This window comes from Felis catus, chromosome X (genome assembly GCF_018350175.1).
Source record: "Felis catus isolate Fca126 chromosome X, F.catus_Fca126_mat1.0, whole genome shotgun sequence".
Taxonomy (NCBI): domain Eukaryota; kingdom Metazoa; phylum Chordata; class Mammalia; order Carnivora; family Felidae; genus Felis; species Felis catus.
The window spans coordinates 108,154,344-108,181,169 of record NC_058386.1 but is presented as its reverse complement, the minus strand read 5'-3'; the positions used below and the strand labels follow the sequence as shown (position 1 = coordinate 108,181,169).

General features: G+C 39.2%; 1 protein-coding gene across 1 annotated transcript; it reads right to left on the bottom strand.

The window, feature by feature from the left end:
* Positions 1–2,434: 2,434 nt before the first annotated feature.
* LOC101093004 (olfactory receptor 13H1-like) lies at positions 2,435–11,855 on the bottom strand. Its single transcript, XM_019823455.1, has 4 exons — positions 11,740–11,855; positions 5,375–5,459; positions 4,382–5,049; positions 2,435–2,471 (listed from the first exon to the last, which is right to left on the bottom strand). The coding sequence occupies exons 1-4, from the start codon at positions 11,853–11,855 to the stop codon at positions 2,435–2,437; spliced, it is 906 nt and encodes a 301-aa protein (XP_019679014.1).
* Between the last annotated feature and the right edge of the window lie 14,971 nt (positions 11,856–26,826).

Genomic DNA, 26,826 nt, shown 5'->3' with positions numbered 1-26,826 from the left:
ATTTGGATAAGGATTATATTAAATGTGTAGATTGCTTTGGGTAGTACAGACATTTTAACAATATTTGTTCTTCCAATCCATGTCTTTCCATTTCTTTGTGTCATCTTCACTTTCTTCAGTGTTTGATAGTTCTCAGAGTATAGATCTTTCACCTCTTTGGTTAGGTTTATTGCTAGGTGTCTTATTATTTTTGTTACAGTTATAAATGGGATTGTTTTCATAATTTGTCTTTCTGCTACTTCATTATTGATGTATAGAAATACAACAGATTTCTGTAGATTGATTTTGTATCCTGTGACTTTGCTGAATTTTTTATTAGTCCTAGCAGTTTTTTGGTGGAATCTTTTGGGTTTTCTATATAGAGTATCATGTCGTCTGCAAATAGTGAAAGTTTTATTTCTTCTTTACTGATTTCAATGCCTTTTATTTCTTTTTGATGTATGATTGCTGTGGGTAGGACTTCCAGTACTATGTTGAATAACAATATTTCATAGAAAAAAATTTGAGGCTCATAGTAGTACTATTCATGATTCATGAAATGCAACAGTATGTCTAAAGGAGTAACAGGTGAGGAGTGAACTTTAGAAATCATGCAAGGAGCCAGAGGACATTTATTATATTTAAATAAACATGTTTTATTTGAACAAAATGCAATTTTATATGCCATACAAAGTTATTCTGGATCAGAGAAGGGGGTTGTCATATATGAATAAAACACAACTATGTGACTTTGGACCCTACCCTCTCCATATCTCTATGTGTTCTTTGAATGTTAGAAAAGAAGTGAATGACGTTCATGATGAGATCACCCAACCCCTGAAACCTTTTATTATATCTGTGCTAAAGACCCTGCTTCTGAGAAAATGCATACTGAATGTAAATGAAATTGCATGTAAAAATGAAAAAGGAAGGGGTACTCCAATGACCTAAGTTTCTTCCAAATCTTTTTTGCTACATTCTTAGTTCATTTCTGCATCAAGTCGCAGATTATTAACAGCCTCCTAGTTGACTCTGTGTCCAATCTTATACCTCTTCAATCAATTTTATACATTTTTTTTGTAAAAGTGAGCTTTTAAAAACACAATTCTGAACATGTTACTGATCTGCTTAAAAATCTTTGATGGTTTCCCACCACCTATAACAGGGCTCAGCAAACTTTTTTCTGTAAAGGGACAGAGAGTAAATATTTTAGACTTTGCAGGCTGCCCACAGTCTTTGTTGAATAGGCTTCTTAGCTGTTGTTGTTGTTGTTTTTCTTATATCACTTAACAATTTAAAAACCAATCTTAGCTCATGGGCTATGCAAACCGAGAGCTGGATTTGGCCATTTGGGCCATAATTTGTTGACCTGTAGAGTAAATAAAGTGCTAGCTCCTTAATATAGCATAGCAGTCTCTCCATAATCTGGCCTACTGCTTTCTTCGCGGGTTTTATATATTGCCAAAACACTTCCCACACCTTCTGCTGTGGGAATTAAATTGTTGGCAGTATCTGGAAGTACACCAAGCTGGGTTTTGTACCTCAGTACTTGTTCATGTTGCGTCCATAATTGTCCTCCCTTATCCAACTGGCAAGCTACATCTCTCTCAAGACTCTACTAAAGGTGTCATCTCCTCTATTAAATATTTCCTGATTGTCTATTTAGAACTCGACTTTGTAACCTGTACAAATATGGATCACAGTATCGACAGCACTTCACTGTGCTTATTTACTCCCCAACTCCATTATGAATCTCTCAAAGGCAGCAAATAACTTACCTGGATTTGTAGCCCTAACATACAGTAGCCATTTAGTAAATGTTTGTAAAATGAATAGCCCCAGGCATTGTGTTAGGAAGCCATCCAATACCAGTGATAACATAAAGAGAAATGAAGGGAGGACTAGTAGCCCTCTGAATTGTGCATGACCCATACATAGAAGAAAGTTATTGCTTTTGTAGTCTCTAGAGAAGCTCCCTCAGCCCCACTCTTACATCTTGTAGATATTTCCCCATACACTCATCAGGGCATGAGGGTGGTTGCACTAATCCTCATGGAAGACTTTTTTTTTTTTTGAAGTAGTAATACCATCTAACAGTGCCTGTGTTTTTAGAATCCAAATGTGGACTCAAAACCTATCTTCCAATAAACACACTTTAAAAACGTTCCCAGGGCTTTTAGTATTATTAGTGATAGAATGGTGACCTAAATAGGTGTTGGTGAGCTGCCTTTGGAATGTAGCTACTCTGTCTCTGTGGGGAAAACGTGCTCTGAGTTCCAAGCTGATGACTTATGAGTTAACTTTTGAACATAACTCATTCCTAAGTTTGGGGCTGTCTCTACTTAAAATATATCAAGCATAGGTCAGAGGAACTGGAATAGGAGTTAAACAGATTAAAAGTAAAGCCATAAAAGCAAGAGCCAAAGAGAAATATGATATAACTGTGTTTCTAAAACTAGCAAATGGGGTTCTGAGGCTTCTCGTCGTACACTCTGGAGTGGAGAATGTATAAAGGAGATTGACTTGGGAAAATAAACAGTAGGAGTGTTTGGAAACTTTCAGAAAATCACAATAATATCTTAGCATCCTATAAAAAATTTGCTATTCAAAAAATAGCAACTTATTGAATGCTTACTATATGCCAGGAACCATTCTAAAATTTTTGTATGGGTTATCAATTATACACACACACACACACACACACACACACACACACACACACACACACCCCACAATGATCAACCTTCAGAAAGTAAAGAGAAAGGCTAAGGGTAGAAGATAATGTGACCAGATAACCATCTACCTAAGAAAAGAGTGTGGGAAGAACGAAAATTTTAGAAACAAGACATAACCACCTCCTCAATGTGCTATGACAGAAAAATTCCAGAGTCAAAGTTAAGATGAGAAAAAGAATCAACAAATTACCATAATACAAAGTGAACAATACATGTTAATTGCCAATAATAGAAAGTGCATATGGCATCTTATTAAATGGGGAAGAAAGAAAAATAATCACAATCTTGGACTTGAAGATGCTTGGGTAGAACAGAAATGCTAAAGCTCATGAATGTGTATGAGAAGTGGGAGTAGAAATGACCAGAGGGTCGCTAAGGCACATCATGGAAGAGAAGGCAGAGAAATAGGAGAAGGCAAAAGAATAACAATTTCAGTTTAGACGTTTTTGTAAGAAATTGATATGATAGAAATTTAATATTTGTAGAAGCAATGTTCATTGAGAAAAGATTTATTAATATGTATAACATGCAAACTATTTTAAAACAAGAAATTATAAGTATAAATTAGAATAATTTATTTAAAAACACTTTTTAAGCGATAAAGTGCTTTATACATACAAAAGATACTTCTTGCTATGAGAAGTTATCACCTAAATGTGGGAATTAAGGGATTATTTGTCCATTAGGTTCAAATTGGGGTAGACACCTATAAAATATACAATGGTTGTATAATCAGTGTGCTATATATGAATTTTATCCTTGTGTGGCAAGTACAAAGATGGTTGGTCACAAAAAACTGGCTCTTTATACCTCAGAAAAGAACCTGTCCCTGATAGACTACTACAGCTGTAGCATCCACCTTTACCTATCTCTTACTATTATTCTCTCTCTGAGCTATTTTGGGCACATTCATGGCTTTAGGTCACAATGTGACTTGACAAAATGTTACCACTTATGGTAAACTTGATAATGAGTGTGTCTAGTAGGGACCTAGTAGAATGTTCAGTAAGATTTTTATTGTTGTTTGTTTAAAATTTTTTTTTGATCTTTATTTATGTTTGAGTGAAAGAGAGAGGGAGGGAGAGAGAGACACACACACACACACACACACACACACACAATGCGAGTGGGGGAGGGGCAGAGAGAGAAGGAGAGGCAGAATCCGGAGCAGGATCCAGGCTCTGAGCTGTCAGCACAGAGCCCAACGTGGGGCTCGAATTCACAAACTGCGAGATCATGACCCGAGCCGAAGTTGGACGCTCAACCGACTGAGCCACCCAGTTGCCCCTGTTGTTTGTTTTAAAAAAAAAAATTGAAATTTTACAGACTGAGTTCTCATTGTTTTTCCTGCACATTGAAGAGATTTAAAGAGAGCCATTAGGATTTTTCATTTCCTTTGGCTAACTTCCTCAGTGTACCTCTTACACCCTTGTTTCTTAGGGTGTAAGTGAGGGGAATTAACATGGGATTAACTGCTCCATAAAATATTGAGAAGTCGCGGTCCCTGAGTTCGAGCCCCGCATCGGGCTCTGTGCTGACAGCTCAGAGCCTGGAGCCTGTTTCAGATTCTGTGTCTCCCTCTCCCTGACCCTCCCCCGTTCATGCTCTGTCTCTCTCTGTCTCAAAAATAAATAAACGTTAAAAAATTTTTTAAAAAATATTGAGACGAATTTGTCCTCTTCCTGAGATTTCTTTGAGGTTTCAGGTACATGTAGATGGCTCTACCATTAAATATGTTGACCACAGTTAGATAAGGTCCACAGATGAAGAAAGATTTGAGGCTGGCCTCTACAGAATGGATCCTCAGCACGATAACCACAATGTGGAAGTAGGAAATAAGGATGATAGTGAAAGGCAAGGTCAATATGAACACACTGATAACCAGACCCAGAATCAGACTGACAGGAGTGTCTGAGCAGATGAGCTTCAGCGGGGCCTGGATCTCACAGGTAAAATGGCTGATGGCATTCTGTCCATAATAACAAGCAGGAATTGCAATGAATGGTAAGACTGCTACTAAGAATGCACTTGCCCAGGTTCCCAAGGCCAACTGTACGCAAACTTCATTATTCATAATGGTGGTGTAATGCAGGGGATTGGAGATTGCAACAAACCTGTCATAAACCATGACAGCATGGAAGAGACATTCTGTCATCCCTGGAAAGAGGGATGTGGTCATCTGGGCATAACAGCTGGTATAGAAAATAATGGGGAAGTCCCTGAAGCATTGGGCCAAGACATATGGTTCCCAGCTGGTGGAGTAACAGATATCAAGGAAGGATAAATTACTGAGGAAAAAAATACATGGGGATATGAAGTTGAGAATCCCATCACACTACAACAATAAAGTTATTCCCAAACATTGTGACCAGGTAGAAAAACAGCAGTCCCAACAAGGGAGCCTGGGTTTGAGGTTATTGGAAAAATTTAACGAGGATGAATTCAGTCACCTCAGAGGCATTGTCTGTCTTTAGACTGCCCATTTAGTCATCTCAAGTACTGGGAAAGTTAAAATGTAATGTAACCTATATTAGGAAATAAGAGGAATAGCATCTCAGTAGCCTGTTAGAGTTCATGCTCTAGACTTCAGATTAATTGTTATGTGTCATTTGTTTTACTGAGTTAGACTCAGCTGCTCAAGTATCCAATGATGAAAATACAGGTTCTCTTCGTTTTCCTGTCTTATGGAACCTTGTGAGGTTAAGTTGTTTGGACTGTGTTAGATCCCCATTAGAGGTACTTACACTTGATCAAGTAAGACCGTCATTAACATTGAGTTAAACAGAATTATTTCTTTCATAAAGGGTCATAGCTAGATGACTGCCTTTATTCTTGACCAAAAAAAAAAAAGAGGCAAATATCTACATCTCCCCACCAAAAATGCACATTTATAGACAGCTTTATTTAAGTTGGCTCACTGATTAACAAATAATTTTTAACTTTAAGCTCAATGATATAATTGTGAATGCTTGAAATGCTTATTTGCTTTTCAACTCTTTTTTTTTTTTTGCTTCTTACATGTCATATTAAAACCACATATGGATGGTAAATTAGAAAGTGTATATGTAGCTAAAGCAATCACTCAAGTCAATGGAAAAACAACACCAGCCAAAATGACATGAAATAAATGAAGCAACTTGTGGATTTACTAAAGCATCACTCTTTGTTCAATTGTTCTGACATATATCTTCAATGACAGAAGCTTACTATGTTCAGATACTACCATCTCCGTATAATACAAACAAGAGCTTAAAGGGTGATGGGAAGATTGTATTAGATAAAAGGATTTTATGAAGACAATCGTTACTGGAAATTTTGAAGAGAGATAAGTCAAATTTTGGAATGCATGTTTCCAGAAGTGTGAAAGAAAGAAAAGAAAGAAAGAAAGAAAGAAAGAAAGAAAGAAAGAAAGAAAGAACAAGAAAGAAAGAAAGGAACTGAGAGAGGGAGGGAAGGAGGAAGGAAGGAAAAGACAGAGCCTTGTCAGTTTTGTGAGATTTCAGTAGGGAGTGAAACAGATGACCCATTGAAATCTATTTTGGCTGTAGGATTTTCTTATTTAGACACAGAATCAAATCTCTCCATACTGTATTGTTGTATTAGTGCTGCATATAATTGGGTAATTCTTCATACCCAAAAAGCAGAATGTCAAAATACAGAAAGAAAGTGAGGGAGTCAGTGGAATCTAAGCCTAAATTGTGGTTCAGCCACTAATAAGCTGCACAATCTTGAGAAAGTCAGTTTCCTTATATATTTAGTGGGAATATCACCTGGTCTCTTGCAGGATTGTTCTAAGAATTAGATAAGATTATGTCTATAGAGAACCTAGCACAGTGCCAGGCACAATTATTAGCTACATAAGATACGTTAGCTCCGTTCCCAGTTTCACATCCCATGTAGACCTTTCCTTCTGCTTGAATTTCATCCTTGTAAACATGTGCCAAAATGTCATTTCATCCCACCTTTACTTGCGATATTATCACATTATTAGAAACAATACCATCTGAAGTTTTAGGTTTGAGTAACAACTAAAGAAAGTTTGACTGTGTAAGTCATTAAAATTTGTTCCTGATGGTAGGCGGGAAAAGACACATAAAAAGATGAAAATTACTCACTGACTTAGGGCTGGAGGACAGCAACAGAGAAGTGCACCTCATTCATAACAGAAGCATTTTGCAGTTGGCAACACCCCCACAAATGACTAATCTCCAAGAAGAAATTTGATTCCTTCAACTGCGAGGAAAAGAAGTTTAATACAAGCAGCTGTGGTAATAAATCTTCCTATCAGTTGTGGTTATAAGGCTGGAAAATCTTGAGTTAACTGTGCTGGTGAATCATGCACATTTATTTCTACTTGTTAAATGTATTTTTCTTTTATTTACACAGAGAAGTCTTGTAATGAGGCTACCATGAAAGGTTGGTGTCCAAAAAACAATAAAGAAATTCATTGTCTAGCATACATAATAATAATATAGTTCATGCCAGTTCATGACATGCAATTTTTCTTTGCCTGCACAAATATGAAAATGAAATTTCTTCTTAAAGTGTCCAAAATTCTGTTACTTTGTTCCAAGCCACAGAAAAATAAATTGAGGAGATGTCCTTTCTGAATACATCTAGATATTTTTTTAAAATATTGGTGTTTGCCAAAAATGTATAGTGTACTTACAGACCAAAAATATTTAAGTAGCGTTAAAAGAAGGCACAATTCAAATGCAAGAAGGAACCTTGGAAATTTGGATAATCTTGTGGTGGTTTTAAATTCATGACCTCAGTCTTGAAGAATAGTTTCCACTTTTGGGATTTAGGAGGTATCCTTGTCTAATACAAATAGAGAGAGAAGACAAAGGAGGAAGAAGTTTCTGCTATATTTATCTCATTAAAATAATGGTCACTTTCCTCCTAATCTGGTTTATGAGAATTTCAGTGACCATTCCATATAGCAGTGATTTTGGTCACTGAATATAGTGGTGTTGGGGAACCACAGCCAGTCTTCCTCAAAGAGAAACTTCATTCTCTCTGAGCAGTTCATCATTAATTTATTTTCTTTTCTGCTAGCAAGTTAAATGTTCAGGTAGTGCTATGAAGGATTAATATTGAGGAATTTTGGAGAACAAGATGTACAATGTAGGATGATTGCATAACTTTTGCGTTTGCCGGGTTCTGCAAATGATAACGCTATGTTGGTCAATCCAGTTCTCTTTCAAGTATGATTGTGGGATAACAGAGGTTGGGTAAAGTTTTATTTTTATTTAGTTTTTTTTTTTAACTCGAAGAATTTAGACCCCATATCATGGAAGTAAGGCTGAGTGTACATTTTGGAGTTTGTAAGCCCCTGGATTTAGTGACCATATCTGAGTTGCCTCTGTTTTCTCTGGCATTTCCTTGCACAGAGGAAAGTCTTGAAAAATGCTGAAATAAAAGCTTTTGATGTCACTTTGACTAAATGGATTCTTCCATTCAGGTATTTTTTTTATATTGCATTTAATGATACTGTTTGGGGCCATCTGGCCCTGAATATCTTTTTTCCCCTGAATTTGTACTTGTCAATTTCTTGGTACAAAAAAAAATATTGTGTTGACTGACAGAACTGTAGAGAGACGACAGGAGAGGGGACTTTCAGCCAGATATTCACTTCTTACTGGGCATTTGTGGGTCACTCCTTCCATAGAGGGCTGATGGTAAGGTTCTGCCTATGTGAGATATTCATTCCTCAAGATTCTATTCTAGGGACTTTCTCACCCCCAAATATTAAAAAAAAACATATTAAACCTGGATGGAAATCCACAAAATACGAAAGAGAATAAGATGGAGAACATTTGCAGGAGCATACAAATTGGGAGAAATTGCTGTGCCATCCATAAAATATTTCACAGAGGACATGGTTGATGCTTCCCTAATGAAGATTACAGAACTGGCATTAGAGGCAAGCTACAGTAGGAATGGAAGGCTTCAGCTGTCCAGGCATCTGATAGAAGTCTCATTCCTCTGAAAGCAGAGCCTCTGATAAATTTGGGATTTGCCTTAGTGACAGTTTCATTTCTCAGAAGGTTAAAGAAGCATTGAGGGGAAATGATGCTATGGACTTAATTATGATGGAATGGACCAGAATCTTGGGAGAAAATAACCATATACTTTAGGAGTCCATAATAGAAAGAAATTCCATGGCCAATGTTTCTGAAAGGGAAGTTGGCTGTGGGGACATAGATACATTTTCTCTGAATCTTTTAATTTCAAATTTCTTAAAGTCTCTGATGATAGTTTGACCAGAGACAGATAATCACAAGAGATTTAAGATGAAAACAGACTTTTTTTCATGTTAAGTACACAGCACAGAGCATGCAAGTGGCACAGGCGCAGCTCTTCTGGGTGTAGACAATACTTATCTAGCAATCTCATAAGGCCTAATTGACAGCAACTTTCTTGCCTTATAACCGGAGTCTACTAGACCCAATCCCTATAGCATACTGATCTGAGTGGCCTACTCTGAAAGTTTACTAGGTAACTGAATTTTACTTATCTTGTGGACATTTTTTCCTCAGAGCTTTTTGGTGTGTACATGGGAGGATTCAATCGAGGCTTCGTGGTCATACAGAATAATTCATTCATTTATCCATTCAACACATATTTATTGATTTCTTACTGTGTGTCAGTTCTGTTCTATTTGCTGAGGATGTAGCAATGAACAAAAGAGACAAGACTTCCCTTCTTATTTAACTTCTATTCTGTGGGGATGAGACAGAAAACAACAAGTAACAAATAAAGTAATTCAGATAGTAATAACTGTTAAGATGAAAGTAAAAGAGGATGATATGAAAGAGCAGTGGAACAAGATTCTTATTATGGATATTTGCTTTTGAGGAAAGTGATGTTTGAGTGGGGACCAAAATGACCCAAAGTAACTATGTGAAAATTTAGGGGAAGAGAGAATATGGGAGAGGGAACAGTAAGTGCTAATAAGACTAAAGCAAAAACAAGTATAACTATTTGCTGGATAGGAGGTAAGTGTAGCGAAGCTCAGTGTAGGGTGACCAATCATCCTGGTTTGTCCTGGACTTTCTCAATGTTACCACTGAAAGTCTAATTCATGTCCCATGAAATTCTTCAATTCCTGTGTAAGATTTAGGATTACCGCAGAAACTCAATAGTGATAACAACCTCACAGAATGTATTCTCCAAGTTAACCATGGTCCTTCTATCTCAATTCAGATGATATAGTTTGTTCTAAGACCTTTAAATTACAAACCCAGATCTACTCCTGATTTTTTTTTCCAGTGTCCTCTTGAAGAGTCGTCCTTTGAACCATAAACCCTTCTGAAATCATGGATTGACCAGTGTCCATCATGGAGAAACTACAAACTGTGGCAGCATTCTTATACTAAGTGATCCTAGGATGGCCAGTTATTTTTTTAGTAGTATGTTTAGCAAGGAAGTAAGGCCCCTAAACCTTGATTTTTCCACAGAAACTACTCTCAAAACAATTATATCACTTCTTGTGACTGCACAACTGGTTTTCTTTTAACCTCAAGGCTCAGCTTTACCATTTGCTAACCAGTTCTTCATCTTGTTCAGTTTGGCCCAGAGTTCCCTTCCACTGAGGTCCTTTTGAATGCTAATTCTGGTATCCAAAACTTCACGTAAGTACTTCTTACTTTTTTGTATCACCCCAAAATTGGCACATTTGCCCTCTGGGATTTTACCAAAGTCATTTGATAAAAGTGTTGAACACAGCAGGGTCCTTGGCATGTCACTGGAGACATCCTTGCAACATAGCATTAATCCCTTAATCAATATGTTAGGAGAAATTTGGGTAGAAATTAAATCTTAAAATTTCAACCCTACTACGTTACCCATGATTTGGGATATCACATGTAATAATGAGGCCAAAATATTGCTTGAAGATAAAGTTTCTCTCACTTGCTCTTGCAGATTACTGGCAATAAAAATGATAATACTGGAAATGTAGCTAGAATAGGTAAACAACACTAGGTACACCTAGAAGGGAGAGAAAGAGCCCTCGATGCTGGTTCACAGAGCTTACCCTTTGGGAAGGACCAGAAGAGGAGGGGGCTTGAGGAGAAATGAAGAGTTAAATGTCTTAGCTTGTTATTAAAGGTTTTTGTATTAATGCCACAGCCATAGAAAATATATAAACAAATGGGTGTTATTGTCTTCCAATAAAACTACAATTAAAAAAAACATGTAGTGGGCCAAGTTTGATGGCTGGGCTGTAATTTGCCAGCTTCAATTTTAGATGATTCAGAATCACCTTAATAAAAATATCCTCATCCATGTATATTTTAATCCGAGCGCACAGTTTCCCCCCACCACCCTTATCTCCTCTGTTAAGTTCTTCCATTTCTGAGCTTCAGAAATAGGTTGGGGTCTCCTTAACTGCTGTTTTGTCCTGATTTCCTTTCAGGTTTACTTCTTCCAACCTTTCTCTTTCATGATCTGAAACAGGGACTGGTTACCTTTTTTTTTTGTAATCAGTCATGTAAAGGAGATTTTAGATTTCGTAGGCCATAGGTCTCTGTTGCAACTGGACTGCTTTTGACCCACATGCTATAGTTTGCCAATTGCTGATGTAGATGGGATGCTAATTATTCTTGAAATCATGTCCTCTAGCCTGCACACCACCTTGCATTTGCTTTTTGCATTATACTAATTGGGAACTACCCAGCCCAATGTTATTCCATTGTTATTCCTGTACCCAGTACAGGTCACTGCAAACAGTGGTTCCTTATGCATACACAGGTCTTGTGTCCTGCTTCTAACAGCACTCCTCCGTGATACCCTGTGTCCTCTGAATCCTTCCAACAACTGAGGCCTAGAAACAGCCTGTTGATCTGGCACTCCCCAATCTCAGAGTTCTCTAGAAGGCTGCTTTTAAGCCTGCTGGTTTTCATATGCCCTGCCCCTGGAGTGAAATTTCTGCCAATTTAATTATGAGGTGATGGCAATTAGCAGGAATTAGCACCCATCATGTAAAAGTTCAGGTCCTTTCAGTGAATCCAACTCATACCCGGACACATTGACAACCATTTGCCAAAACAGTCTAATCTCCTCTTGCAGCAGAGGTGATGAGACTCCCTGGGTGACCAAAGGCACTGCCGGCAACAGGCACTTGGTAAGAGCCATGACTGAGAGGAGAAACTCAGGAGTAGGACGAGGGATCCCTGCAAGATGATCAGTCCAAATGACTACTTTGTCTAAAAGGAGGAAACCAAGTAGGCATATTCATTGTTCATGTCCCGCTTGAATTTAGATTGACAGCTACATTTTTTAAAATGCACAGAATTCTTATTTCACCCAAAGTTTAGATTAATTAGAACATGAAATTCTACAGGAATAGACAGAAAAAGACAAATACTTTATTATCTCACTTATATGTGGAACCTAAAAAAAATTAAACTCATAGAACCAGAAAGTAGAACCATGGTTACTAGGAGGTGGTGGGTGGGGGAAATGGGGATATGTTGGTCAAAGGGTACAAATTTCCACTCATAAGATGAATATGTTCTGGGGACCTAATGTACAGTGTGGTGATTATGGTTAATAATACTATGTATATATTTGAAAGTTGATAATAGAGTAAGATCTTAAATGTTCCCACTGCAAAAAAGAAATGGTAATTAGGTGACACAAGGGAGATGTTAGCTAATGCTATAGTGGTAATCATTTTGCAGTATATAAGTGTATAAAATCATCAAATTGCAGAGCATAAATTTAGACCATGTGGTAGGTCAGTTATATCTCAATAGAGCTTGGAAATTATAAATAAATCCACATCTTCCTCAAATCTTAATTCAAAGAACAACTTAGTCTAAAAGTGCTGAGGCCAAATTTCTTGTCCTGGTTTTGCTAGAGCATGCTGAACTTTAGGTTCCTCTTCTATAAAGCAAATGGATCTCACTATGGACAATTATTGTTCCTAATCAACATTTTCTCCAATCAGTAGAGAAAACATGGAAGCCATAGAAAACCATAGGTAACTGAACAAAACCACAGAGAATTCCACTGTTTAGTTGTGACCGTTAACAGAATTTGGGCTCTTTCCCTGTTCCTATGCTATTTTCATAGTCATGATGTCAGCTATACAAAATGTGAACTGCTTTCCCACTGAAGCATTTTCTCATGGCACTAAACAATTGTTCAGGACTCTTCTAGCTCTATGATTTCAGGTATGTTTAGTTTCTTATGGTCAATATAAAGTCCATAAAAAATCATGGTGAATATTTGATTTTTTTCCAATAAGCAAGTTAACATAAAGCTTTTCATGGAAACTAAATGGAATAACTGTAATGATAAATTATTGGTAAACTTATAAGGAATTATTAAAATCCTTTATTTATACTTGTTGGCCCTCGATTCGACTGTAGCCTAATGAGCAGTCCAGCATGGTAATTTAAAGAACAGATTATACCATTTCTTTCTCCTCCAGGAGAAGCAAGTGATCCATAAGACTAGAAGTTAGCTGTTATGAAAATTACTGGAGATGAATATAATGTTTAGAAAACATTAACTCTGAGTTAAGTTTAGAGTCTAATTTTAGCACCTGTCAAAATAATGAAACAATATTGCTATGTAAGATAGCACGATGGCTGACTTTGGGAATGAATTATGGCAGGCTTTATGTGACAATAAAACAGTACTGAGAAATCAATAAAGCAACTTTGGAAATTTGGAGTTTGGCCAAATATTGAACAACATCTCCTACATACGAGGCATTGGCTCTAGGCACATAGCATCTAAGGACAACAAAAGTACTGTTATTGCTTGTAGAAACTCACAGTCGAGTGATGAGATGAGGGATAATATTTTGAGACAGCTGTCTTTAAGGTGAGGTGCAGAGTAGTAAGTGTCCTGGCAGACAGGTACTTGAGGGGTTATAGGAGTTTCTTTCTTCTGTTGACATGAAAGAATCCTTGGGCTGAATGAACAGTATCACATATGAACACATATGCTTTCCTTTCATTTAGCAGAGCCCTGAAGTTAATTCCAAATGTAACTCAAAAGCAGCAGCAACTTTACTAAATGGGGAGAGGAACACTTCCAAAGTCCAATTATTAGAAAAGGTCAGGGACAGAGGTGGAATCACACCTGCCAGGGGACACAGTATCAAAGGTTTCAAAGTTGCAAAGGGAAACCATTTCAAAGCCTCCAGGATTAGGTCCCAGAGAGGCAATTAGAAGGCCGTTCACATGAAAGAGTTCAGAAGTATTTACAGGAACATGCCCAAGAGAAGGAGTTTATTTCCAGACTACTAACACTAAAGTTGCTTTTCTCCTTAATTAAGTCTCTAGAACTTTGGAAACAAAATATTTCATTACCTTCCTGGCATGGCCTTAAATGGCATGGGAATCCAACATTTTCATCTCAGTGCTACCAAGTGCCGGGATAATAGACCAAGCAAATCTGCAGCAGTCACTTGGGTGCTTCTAAATATCTGGATGGTTGACAAAAAGTTTAATCTGATGTCCACATCATTACCTCAAGGTAACATAGTCTGACTCCTCAGGTAGAACTCTGGTTCCCTTTTCTTATGCCCACACTTATCCTTCGGTGTTTTACCTATCTGTTTGCTTCTGTATCTCCCCCACGGGGCCTAATTTTAGGAAGAAAGACACTGTGTCCTTGCTCCCAGTTGTTTCCACAGTGCCTAGCGCAGTGTTTGGAGCATTACTGCACACTCAGTAAATATTAGTCCGATGAAAACACTAGGACAACACTAAGTGGATACGGTAACGCTAAGGTAAGGCAGTGGAGAGAGAGCTCTGCCAAGGGTCAGCCGATTCCTTGGAGATTTGCCTACGTAGGTGGCACCATAGCTAGAGCTGCCCCCCTGTGTAAGGACTCTTTCTGTATTTCAGTTGACGATGACCAGGAACAATGGGGCTGGGGAAGCCAGCTGGATTGATATGCTGATACCATTTTCAGACCCGAACGAGGACCTTGGGGCCCATGTGGTGCCACTCCCACATTTTAAACATGGAGAAACTGGGGCACCGAAGGCAACAGCTGCTGTCCCTGAGGCACTAGCTAGCAGAGGACCCTTTCACACCCGTGCCTCCAGACATGGTCAGTGCTCTTCCCTCTGCAATCAGCCGCCTCTCCTAAAGCCTGAAGGTCAACAGCCAGCGTTTCAAGGGCAGCTCCACAAAGGACATGACCACGTGGGCTCTGGGAGATATCTTCCCCTTTCCCCACCTCAGTTTCCCCACTGGGAAAATCAGCCTTATAACGTGTGACTCCCGGGGCCATGGTGAGCTAGCCTTAGAGGAAACAGTGCTTGGAATGTTCCTAGCGGAGTGCCTGTTACATAGCTGATTCCCAGCTCCTGACTCCCTTCTCCTCTACCCGGGCACATGAGGCCTTTCAGGACATGCAGAGATGAAGAGTGTCTTTCGTGGCTGGGAAGGGTCAGCTGTGCAGAGGGTCTCGGCTGCTCAGACCCGTCTCATCCTTCAGGAGACAAATTTGGAGCTCAATCCTGCATCAGTGTGCTCTTACTCTGAAGAGACTCTCCTCCCTGCTCACTCCTGACAAACCCCCAAGGAAACAGAGCTTCTAAACACAGACTTTCCAATTTTCCTAGTAAAATGAATGAAAGAACCTTTTGGGGAATAAAGTGATTTCTTTTTAGCTCCACTTGTTTACTTTTCCATAAGCTCCCAAGATGGCTTACATGTTAGCTGTTAATCACACCATCTGTTCAAACAGTACTTCAGTAAATGATTCAATTCATACTTTTCTGCTAAAAGAATCTTTTTAAAGACAGTGTTTATATCTCTGTTATCCTTCATTTGGCAACATAGTATGAGCTATTTTAACTTTGCTATCGTTGTAAATACACATTGAATTCCCTATTTCTTAACTGTGCAGAAAACAAGACAACTCGTCTGCATTGGTTCCATTTGACTCTCAGCTTGGCGGGGAAAGGGTGCTATTTATTAGAGATTCTGTATTTTAAATTTTTAAAAATTTATTTATTTTGAGAGAGAATGAGCAAGCATAAGTGGGGGTGGGCAGAGAGAGAGAGACAGAGAGAGAGAACCCCACGCAGCATCCATGCTGTCAGTGCAAAGCCTGACGAGGGGCTTGATCTCACGAACCCATGAGATCATGACCTGAGCTGAAACCAAGAGTCGGACGCTTAACCAACTGAGCCGCCCAGACACCCCAGAGGTTCTATATTTTTTAAAAAGAAAAAGACAAGAATTTCCAGTCAGCATTTTCTCTGATATCTTGAGTTTAGTGACAATGACTAGGTTCTAGCTACGTGAGACTATTCAGGCCAATTCCAAATGAACAGAGAGTCCTTAGCAGTTGGAAACCATCAACTATGCTGAGGAGCCAAGCCGCTCAAATGCATCTCATCTTTCAGGAGGCCAAGTTGCCACTGGGTTAGAGAGGTACCTGGGAAGAAGGGTTTGGATCCCCTCAGCAAGTCCAGGCCTGGAACTTGGGTGATACCAGGCCTGGGCAGGAAGTAAAAGGGGCTGGTGGGGACTTGGGGGAAAAGAGAGGCCCTGAAGTCGGTAGGGTGAGAAGTACAGGGGACTAGAGGTGGACTTGTTTTTGTTGCAAAATGTTCTATGGCCCTCTGAAGGCCCTGTATCTATGTGAGTGTCTGGGGAAGTTCGCACGGCAGCATGGGTTTGTCCTCGTGCTGGTTTCTCCTGCTTTCTAAGACATGGAAGGAGTGCTACCTTGCACAATCATGTACACAGTATAAGAGATGCACAAAGTCAGCACATATAAAGTTGTGTGTCGGGACCCTAATGAATAAGGGATTTTCTCTTCATGCTGAGAGACAAAAAGTAGTTGAAGAAAGCTTAAATTAGAGGAGAATATCTTGCTGGGTTTCTAGGATTGGATAGTTCACTAGTTTTAAATGCACCCATTTTGCAGAGTCCACATCAATCCTATATAGAGATTGGAAATGAATGAAGGATTTGTGGGAATGGTAATACATTTGTACGGTGGGATCAGCAACAGTCAGTTCACCCACGCAGGCTGGGTTCAGATCTTTGAAGGTCTTAAATGTCACAATGAAGAGTTTAGCTTTTTGCCTCCAAAAAACTGGACATCATTGAGGACTTTTTTTTCTTTTTTTTTTAAACATTTTTTTTTCAACGTTTTTATTTATTTTTGGGACAGAGAGAGACAGAGCATGAACGGGGGAGGGGCAGAGAGAGAGGGAGACACAGAATCGGAAACAGGCTCCAGGCTCTGAGCCATCAGCCCAGAGCCCGACGCGGGGCTCGAACTCACGGACCGCGAGATAGTGACCTGAGTGAAGTCGGACGCTTAACCGACTGCGCCACCCAGGCGCCCCGAGGACTTTTTTTTCAAGTTTATGTTAAGCGAAAGAGAGAGAGAGAGCAAGAGAGAGAGAGAGAGAAGGGAGGAGCAGAGAGAGAGGAAGAGAGCAAGAATTCCAAGCAGGCTCTGCACTGTCAACATGGAGCCCACACAGGGCTCGAACTCACAAACTGTGAGATCATGACTTGAACTGAAATCAAGAGTTGAATGCTCAACCTACTGAGCCACCAGGAATTTTAAACAAGAGTGAAATACTCTGACACATCTCAGAAAGATAGGTAACACCATAGTGTGGAGCCTGTATTGGAGTGGGTTGCTCAAGAGACCATGTCTCAAATTGTTGCAATAGTCAAAGCAAGAAATGATGGGACCTGGAACACCTGGGTGGCGCAGTCAAACATCCAACTCTTAATTTTGGCTCAGGTCATGATCTCACAGTTGTGAGTTTGAGCCCCACATCGGGCTGTCAGCGCTGTCATTGTGGAGCTTGCTTGGGATTCTCTCTCTCTTCTTCTCTCTCTGCCCCTCCCCCTGCTTACACTTTACCTCTCTCTCTCTCTCAAAATAAATAAACTTAAAAAAAAAGAAATGATTAGAACTGGAAAAGGGAGAGACAGTAAGGTGAGTGACTAGGGATGGAATTGAGATTTATCACAGGAATATAATAGGGAAATCTTCAAGGATAATTACAGGTAGTAGTGAGGGCGGAAGAGGAATAGAAGATGACTCTCAGGTGGCTGGTGGTACCATTCAATGAGACCCAGAAAACACGGGGAAAGGGAGATTTAAGGGGAGAGATGAAGCTCTCTGTTTTTGAATGGTATTATATGGGTTGTCCATAAAACTTGAGGTAAATATGGGTCCATTTTCCATGAATGCATGTGACTGGAGCTCAGAAGAGATGTCTGAGCAGTAAATAGAACTTTGGTAGTTATTACTGTAATAGTAACATGACAGTGTTCATGAGTTTGAATTTGCTCCGACCAACATCCTCTCAGGTTGTTTTGGAAAAGCCCTGTTTAACCCAGGCCATGGTATGTCCTTTCCTCATGGTTTGGGATGGAGAATTAAATTAATTATAAAGCAATAATCACCAAATATACAGTGAGTAATAATCAGTATGTAGGCAGTAAAGGAATTAACACTATGGATAGGGTTGAAAAATCTATAAATATCTATACTCCCTACCTATATAGGGAGGTATCTTTAGTCAGACATGCTGAGTATTAAAACATTGTGGAATTTAAGAAACAAACAAGTGAGCAAAGGGGGAAAAAAGAGAGAGGCAAAGAAAGCAAAAGAGTCTTAACTATGGAGAACACACTGATGGTTACCAGAGGGGTGGAAGCTGGGTAGATGGGTGAGGTAGGTGATGGGGATTAAGGAGTGCACTTGTCATGGTGAGCACTGGGTGAGGTATGGAAGTGTTGAATAACTATATTGTACTCCTGAAACTAATGTAACACTATGTTAACTAGCTGGAATTTAAATAAAAACTTAAAAAAATTAAAAAATCCAATAATAAAAAAGAAACATTATGGAGAAAGACATAGTTATCTTCAAAGGGAGGTGGCACACTGGCAGGGACAATGTGTCAGTCAGAATCAGTTTCAGCTTCAAGGGCCAGAAAATGTTTAGTGGTTGAAACAAGATGGATGGCTTTTTGTATGTCACATAGCAGATCACTAAAGATGGAAGCCCAGAATAACTATGGTGGTTCTGCAATATTCATGGATTCATAGCCCTTCCAGCTAACTATTCTGCCCACATTCTCATAGACCAAGAAGGTTGGTAGTGCTCTAGATATCACATTTACATTCTACACATCAGGATGGAGGACGGGGAGGGGTGTGCCTGGGTGGCTCAGTTGGTTAAGTGTCCAATTCTTGGTTTTGGCTCAGGTCATGATCTCACAGGTCATGATCTCACAGTTCAAGAGCTCAAGCTTGGCATCAGGCTCTGCGCTGACAACATGAGCCTGCTTGGGATTCTGTCTCTCTCCCTCTCTCCTCCCCTCCCCTTCTCCCTATCTCTCTCTTTCAAAAACAAACAAACAAACAAACAAACATTAAAAAAAGTAATTCCATAAAGAAAGAATGGAGGATGGCGAAAAGATGGTGCTGATTTGCTTCTATTTAGGACTTGCTAGAAATTGTCCACAACATTTTTACTTCTACTTCCTTGATAAGAATTTAGTCACTCAGACACACTTAGCTTCAAGAAAATCTGAGAGCTATTGTGTTTTAGCTAGATATGTTGCTATTTGAATACAATTCAGTAGTCACCAAAGAAGATTAGGAGAATGGATAATGGCATAGATAACAAGCAATCTCTGCCACAGGACATAATCTAATTTGGCCCCATTTGGTGTGAAGAAATACTGAAAGGAAAGGATCGCCTCGAAGTTCCATGGGAAGACTTCCAGTCTGAGAAATAGAACATAATGTTTAAGAAGGGTTGTCCAGGCAAACACTTGACATCAGGGAGATCCAACATGAGATACCAGGGATGGTCTCACAGGCACTTAGAGAAGAGTAAGGAAAAAATGTGGGAATAAGTAATGTTTAGAAGGAAACCGACCAAGTTGTGTATACCAGAAAGGTCAATCAGTAGGTAGAAGGGCCCCAGTCACAGTATAGTATACCATTGCAGATTGGGATGCTAATGCACAGGTGGTGGTAATGGTAGAGGACACTGACTGGCAAAAGCACAGCAAGCTCTGAGTCCTATAAAGAGTGAGGTACTAAGCAGATGTCTAAGGCAGAAGATCAGGTCCAGGACTGAGACACAAGTTAAGAGCAGAATAACAAAAAGACAGACTGGTTGTTGAGTCCCCAGCTCGGGCTCTGGGCTGACAGCATGGAACCTGGTGGGCTTCTCTCTCTCTCTCTCTCTCTCTCTCTCTCTCTCTCTCTCTCTCTCTCTCTTTCTCTCTGCCTTCCCCACTTGAGCTCGATCTCTCTTTCTCTCAAAATAAAATAAATAAACTGAAAAAAATAAATAGTATTTGAAGGTAAAAAAAAAAGGAGAAAGCAAACTCAAAACAAAGAACTCTTGTCCAAAATTCAAAATGTAATTACGTGGAATACACAATAAAAAGGCTCTCTCCTACGCCTCTCCCTTTATCACCCAGTTTCCTTCTCTGGAGGCAGCCACTGTTACCTGTTCTTTGGATGTTCTCCCAGAGATATTGGATGTCTCTCTCCCAGAGACATGTATAAGTAAACAAATACATGCGTGTGTTTAGTATTCTATACACACTGTTTGTCTGAAAAAGGATATCTTGAAAAGCATTGCATGTCAGTACATAGTTTTATAATTGTTGTTATGTCTGCATAGTAGTCTATTGCATGGATTTACCAAATTTAACAGGCACTTATTAATGGACATTTTTATTTCCAACCATTTGCTACTCTAAACAGTGCTTCACTGAATTGGCTTAGTACACTCTGTGAAATTGAATGAAACTAACTACAAAGAACTCATTACTTTACTTTCTTTTCTTTTCATTTCAACATAGACTGCTAAAAACTTTACCAGCACCAGCACCTTTTCATGTACTTGGGAAACACTTTTATGCAGTTCTCCACACCCTTGAAGTCATCCAGGCTTGTGAAATGGGCCATTCGGTTTTGGCTGTCAGTCGCCTCCTTTATGAAAAAGTGGAATCCATCCAAAAAGGTGGTCTATCTCACCAAGCAGGGCCTGAGTTTCTGTTTCCAAGCACTTTTTCTCATACTGTGTTCCCTGTGTTGAAATATTTTTCCTATTTGGTTTTTTCCTATTGTCTTTTGTAACCAGCCACTCCCATAACACAAAGAGATTTGATATGGCTAGACATGAGATAATTAAAGGTGCCAGATGTAGCAAAAAAAAAAAAAAAAAAAAAAAAAAAAAGGACAAGACTCAGGCACTTGGGTGGATCTGGCACAGGGAGAAAAGGCCATACTCTGGTGTTGGGATATATTAGGCATCTTTTTTGTACATCCTGGCTTCACTTATACATTATTCTAGCTGTCACTATGGTGGTCAGCTGTGTGGGTTCCAACATACTTCATGCAGGTGCAACCAGACAGTACCTCATCTCATACCTTCATTGGATGCCTCTCAACTCCTGAGTTGGGATTTACTAGTAAACACTACTGTGAGATCATCCTTGATGCCTACATATATATGTGCAACTTAGAAGCCTAAGGACTGGGTGGATGGGTGAATTCTTATCCATTGGGAGATGGGACATGGTGGCTAAATTCATCCCCCTGGAGACAGTGCTGAATAGTGTTTAAGGGTCCTGGAATCCTGCAGTTTGAGCTAAAATCCTGGCTCTACCATTTATATGCTGTGTGACCATGGGCAAGTTGTTTAACCGTTCTGGGCCTCAGTTTCTTCATTAGCTACTGTGGAGAAGAATAGTTCCTATCTGAGATTTTTGGTGTGTGGATTCCACAATGTCACATATAAGGCACTTAGCACAACGCAGGGCATGAAGTAAGTATTCAGGAACGTTGGTTAACGAAGATTTTTTTCACCACATCACTGTCTCCCAATTTGCCCTCAGAAATTTGGGAAAAAAAATTAATCCCACTGTTTCCAACCATGAATGGGACTGAGTTCATACAACTTCTTTAAAAAATTCAACTGGATTAAGCAAAGAGTCTCACCTAGCTGAGGTCCCCTCAATAACATATCCTTGAATTGGCTTCCCCTGCTTTCTTGATTCATTATCCATGTCCTGTTTTCTTATTTTCTGAAATTGTACTCCCAATATAACATCTCCACGTAATTACTCTGCGTCAAATCTAGGTAGTGATATGAGACAAGACCTTGTAGGTAAGACATAATTTAGGCAAGGGTGACCAAAACAAACAAGTAGAGGATACACATCACCAGTCAGAATTGGGGGTTAGTGACAATGAAAGCTTACCCAGACATGTTGATGGGACATGGTAATCAGAAATTCATTGTGTGTGTATGTTCAGTACTAAGTAGTTGAGGCAGACAATCATCACTTAGAAATTTTGACAGCAGAAAGTTGTACTGGTCAGGTAGGATTCTAGTCTCTGGAAGGAGGACGTAACACTGCTGGCAAGAGTAAGGCTTCTCGTGAGTCCTAGAGAGCCTAGACTACTAGACAGCTGACCATGACCCAAAGAACTAATTGGAAGAAGGTAATGGAAGTCAACTGAAACACAGGGTCAAATCATGAAATAGAAGTTGATTTCCCTGATACTTAATCACAAAAGTATTTAGAGTTACCTAAATATTCCTTCCCTAAGTTCAAGATTGAAATTGGGGTGGGGCTCAATAGGTAGACAGCTAGGTAAAGTAATCCCTGCTATGTGGAAAGAAGTGTTTCACACACCAAAGACTGGGAACGACATAGAAATTGACAAGACCTGGTAGTTGAGATGAAATACATAAGTTATTTACTCCTCATACAGGAGTAAACCCCATGCCTCTTGGTTTAGCATTTCATGTTATGACCTAAATTCATATTTTTTCAGTTGTTTGATTAGAATACTTGAACATGCCACCAAAATGAATGGCAATCAGTTTGCATTAAAACAATTTACTTTAAGGCACATGATGTACCTACCATAGAAACTACACTGGATTTATAGTTAAGACACCTGAGTATAAGTTGTGCCTTTTGGTGAATCATTTGACTTCTCTGAGTCCCTTTTCTATTCTGAAAATAGGGCTAATATTTGCCCTATCTATCTCATAGGTTTGCTGGAATATGAAATATTATAACATATGTGAAAATAATTTATAAATTCATAAATTGTTAAGTGTTATGTAAATGCTAGCTATTATTAAAAGAAAGTACCTTTAGTACTGAGGGGAATAGAGTTCCTTATATGATTTGCCTTAAGTTTTGCAATGATACCAATGCAATAATGTGGGTTTCAGGGTGGACAAATTTCATATATTTACGATGTTAGGTTACTGGGCCACTGCTTTGTCCTTTCCAGCCTGATGCCAAAAATATGGCCCACAAGCCCCTGTCTATGCAGCAAATGTCTCATTATCCTCTGGAGAAGTCCCAGTTTAGATGTCATTTTGTAAACAACATCATTAAGGATTAAGAAAGGCATCACTGAGTCATTGTCACATAAGCTATAGAGTCCTGACTAATCCAAGGCAGAAATCTGTTCTTTATGGAAAAATTTATTCTTTACTTTCAGTGTTATAGAAATGCGTAAGAATTATAAAATATAATGTCTAATTGTTTAAGGACTTCTGTGTGATTTTATGTATGTAAATTTTTCTCTCCCCTCATCTCCATTAAACTACCATGCTACCATATCAGTGTCTTCTACATGAGATTGTTCACACTCTGGATACTCAAATGTGTGGTCTACATACTGGTAGCACTGGAATCACCTGGAGGCTTGCTAGAAATCTAGAAATCCAGAATTTCAGATTATAACTCTGACCTATTGAATCAGAATTTGCATTTCATCAAGATACCCCATTTGATTCATAGAGTTTGAAAACCAGGGGTCTACACTAACCTGCCCTCTTAAGTCAGCCCACTTCAGTCTCCTTAGGCTTTGTTCCTGTGCCTCACTCTTCTTTGATCTGGTATCCTTATGTCAATCCCTGACTCTAGCCTTCTTGACTAGTCTTTCCTTGTAGTGCATGTGTTCCCCTCACGTGTCTGAAATTCTACTTTTCCTTATGAATGTTGGTTTACTAAACCAACGTGGTGTCCCTGTTGCTTTCAACATATAAATATATACTGTGTATATTGCAGATCTACCTCTTTAGAACCCAATCTTACACCCCTTACCCATTCAACACAGCTAGTACTGGGTAAGCCAGACCAACTCCATAGGAAGGAAGGGAATAGGGGAAAGCCAATTTGGCAGCACCATAGATGTTACCTAGAATAGATGGGGTATGCACATCTGAATCTTGCTAAATTTCTCATTCTTCTAGTCTTAGATCTTTAGCAGTCACCTGGTCCTTTTCAGAGTATATGCTCCGGGAAGATATACAGACCTGTCCCTTTACTTTCTTCCCTCTCATTTGTGTTTGTAGGTAGGGAAGTGCTAGGGTAGGCAAAACAAAGCAAGAGCTGATCCATACGTCATTCTAATCTGGCTCTGGAAATTACAAACTTGTTGCAGCCAACATATCAAGATAAATGGCATGCCAGGGAGAATGTGGAGTGTACCTCCCTGCCATATCTTTTTCTCTCATCAGGTGAACACCATGGCTACCTAGCTGCTTCAGAGCTAGTATGTGAAATGTGCTGCTCTTAGTGGGTTAGCATCACATGTGTTTGTGGCTACCCCTTCTCTGGGAAGGGGCAGTTCATAAGCAAGGGCATTCTGTTTCGTTTGTATGTAAAAGAGCAGTTTCTGTCATGTGGTACCACAGAGACTAGATTGTCCACTGTATCCCAAGTTCTAGCACTTGCTTTTCCTTGGTTATGATTATAATCAGTGAAAAACAAATTCATGCACTAAAGAACCATCTTCAGGATCCATGTTCTTAAAGATGAAACTGTCATGGAAAAGAGTCTTTTGACAACACCAATTTCCATTTGATTGCATCTGAGATAGGTTCATCTTTTATTCAATTCTGTTTTGTGGACAATTGTGAAAAGCAGAGGATTGGTGACTCATTGAAAAGGATGCTGGACAAGATACCTATGGCCATCAGACCATTATCCTTCCTTTGACCACCTTCATTAGGGCATCTTTCACATCCTTGTTTTTCAGAGTGTAAATAAGTGGGTTCAGCCTGGCTGTTACTGCCCCATACAACACTGAAATGATCTTACCCTCATCCTGGGAAGATTGAGAGTGTGGGCACATGTACGTGAAGATTGCTGTGCCATAGTAAATGATGCCCACGGTCAAGTGGAAGCCACAGGTAGGAAAAGCCTGGAGTCTGGCCTCTGCAGAGTGGATCTTCAGGATAGCCACAGCATAACTATACCATTCTGGAGCTGAAAAGAACTCAAAGAACCAGTGTGAACCATTGGAAACAATACTGAAGTAAGGGCATTTTAGTTTTGGTTTGACCGTTTACTTGCTGTGTGACCTAACTGGGCTGCTGTTTCATTATCTATAGACTGATGAAAACATATGTGCCTTCCCTACCACACTTCACAGAATTGTGAAGCCCTAACAAGATAATGGGTTGGGAAATGCTGTGAAAATTACACACACATGCAGATATAAAAGTGATTATTGTTTCTGAAAGAAGAAATATAACTAAGATTTCCTCTTGTTTAACCTTATTGTTTCTCTTCAAGGTGTAAGGGAATCTAGGAAGTCAGTAGTGCATTTATGAGCACCTTTCCTTCCCCTCTAAGGTTAGAAACAATATTCAGCCAGAGAAGAGCTTTATAAACAGTTTCTTTAAGTGCTGGAACAGATTTCCCACCATCTCTGTATTCCTGTCAGTAAGCCCTTAGAAAAGCAACAGAATAGCCCATTCAAGCTAAGGCTTCAGCATTTGAGAGGAACAGGGAGGAGAGTTTAAAGAAATGCAGTGCTGAGTGATGTTCTCCAGGATCCTTCACTCTCTTAATTGAACCTACTGAGGGTAACTGACTCAACTCCCATATATAGGCAGGGGCCATATGTAAGTAAAAAGTAACTTTAAAAACTTTAATGGTTTTGTTTGTGAAGCAAAAAAGATGATTTTAAAATGTTCAACCTAACTTTTTCTTTGTGAACCTAAAAACACTTTTAAAAAAACAAGAAACCTAACACTTCTTTACATAAGATTGGCTGCACAAAAACTAGTTTAAAATATACACTTTTATACATTGTTTTCAGAGCTAAAAATGTGGTGTTCTGAATACATCGATCTGAATACTGATGCCTACATATATCTATACTTACAATTACATATATGTTAAAAAGTGAGGCCAGTTTACTCAACCACTTGAAACTAAGGATATTTAAGCATATAAGCATTAAGAAACTTATGTTTAGTTGGTACTTCAGGGCCATTGGTGACAGAGAACAGGAAGTGAGAGGTAGGAATAAGGAATGGAGGGAAAAGAGAGTGGAAGTATCAAGAAGGAGATACGGAAGAGAATAGTTGTGTTTGTGGCACTTGAGGGTAGAACAGAGACTGGGAGAAAGTGAAAGGGAGGCATATTTCAGCTGAGTAGAAGGACAGGTTTTTCGTCTAGATAACTAAAGTCATTTAATATGATGGAACAAGCAGTTTTATAAATTAGTGAGCTCACTCCCACATTGATGCAACATTCAATTTCAGCCCGGTCAGCAGTACAGTAGATGGATTTCCTGTATTGGACCACAGGCTGAACTGGGCCCACTGTGTACCTGGAGAGTCTATGATGTCATGATTATGAGAAAGACGACATGGCAGGAAGAAATGGGGTTATAGAGAAGGCAAGGGAGAGAAGACATGTCTAGGAGAACGAGAGATCTAGGGAGCAAAAGTAGGGTGATATGGAGGAAGAGTATAAGCAAAGAGTGATGGAAAGAGACATAAGGAATCATGTTTATCAAGAGAGGCACAGCACTAGTTAAGCAACTTCCCTTTCTCACCAAGTTTTTATTTATTTTTTTAAATGTTTTTAAGAATTTATTTAAATTGAAATTAGTTAACACACGGTGTAGTATTGGTTTCAGTAGTAAAAACCAGTGATTCATCACTTACATATAACACCAGTGCTCATCTAAACAAGTGCCCTCCTTAATGCCCATCACCCACTTAGCTCACCCCCCACCCCGCCTCCCCTCCAGCAATCCTCAGTTTGTTCTCTGTATTTAAGAGTCTCTCTCAC

Coding starts and splice junctions, on each gene's coding strand:
- LOC101093004 (XM_019823455.1), bottom strand. CDS start 11,855: ATGGCTCTTACCAAGTGCCTGTTGCCGGCAGTGCCTTTGGTCACCCAG. Junction 5,460..11,739: donor ATGGTTGTCAATGTGTCCGG/GTATGAGTTGGA, acceptor TACTTGATCAAG/TGTAAGTACCTCTAATGGGG. Junction 5,050..5,374: donor CAGGAAAACGAAGAGAACCT/GTATTTTCATCA, acceptor TTATTGTTGTAG/TGTGATGGGATTCTCAACTT.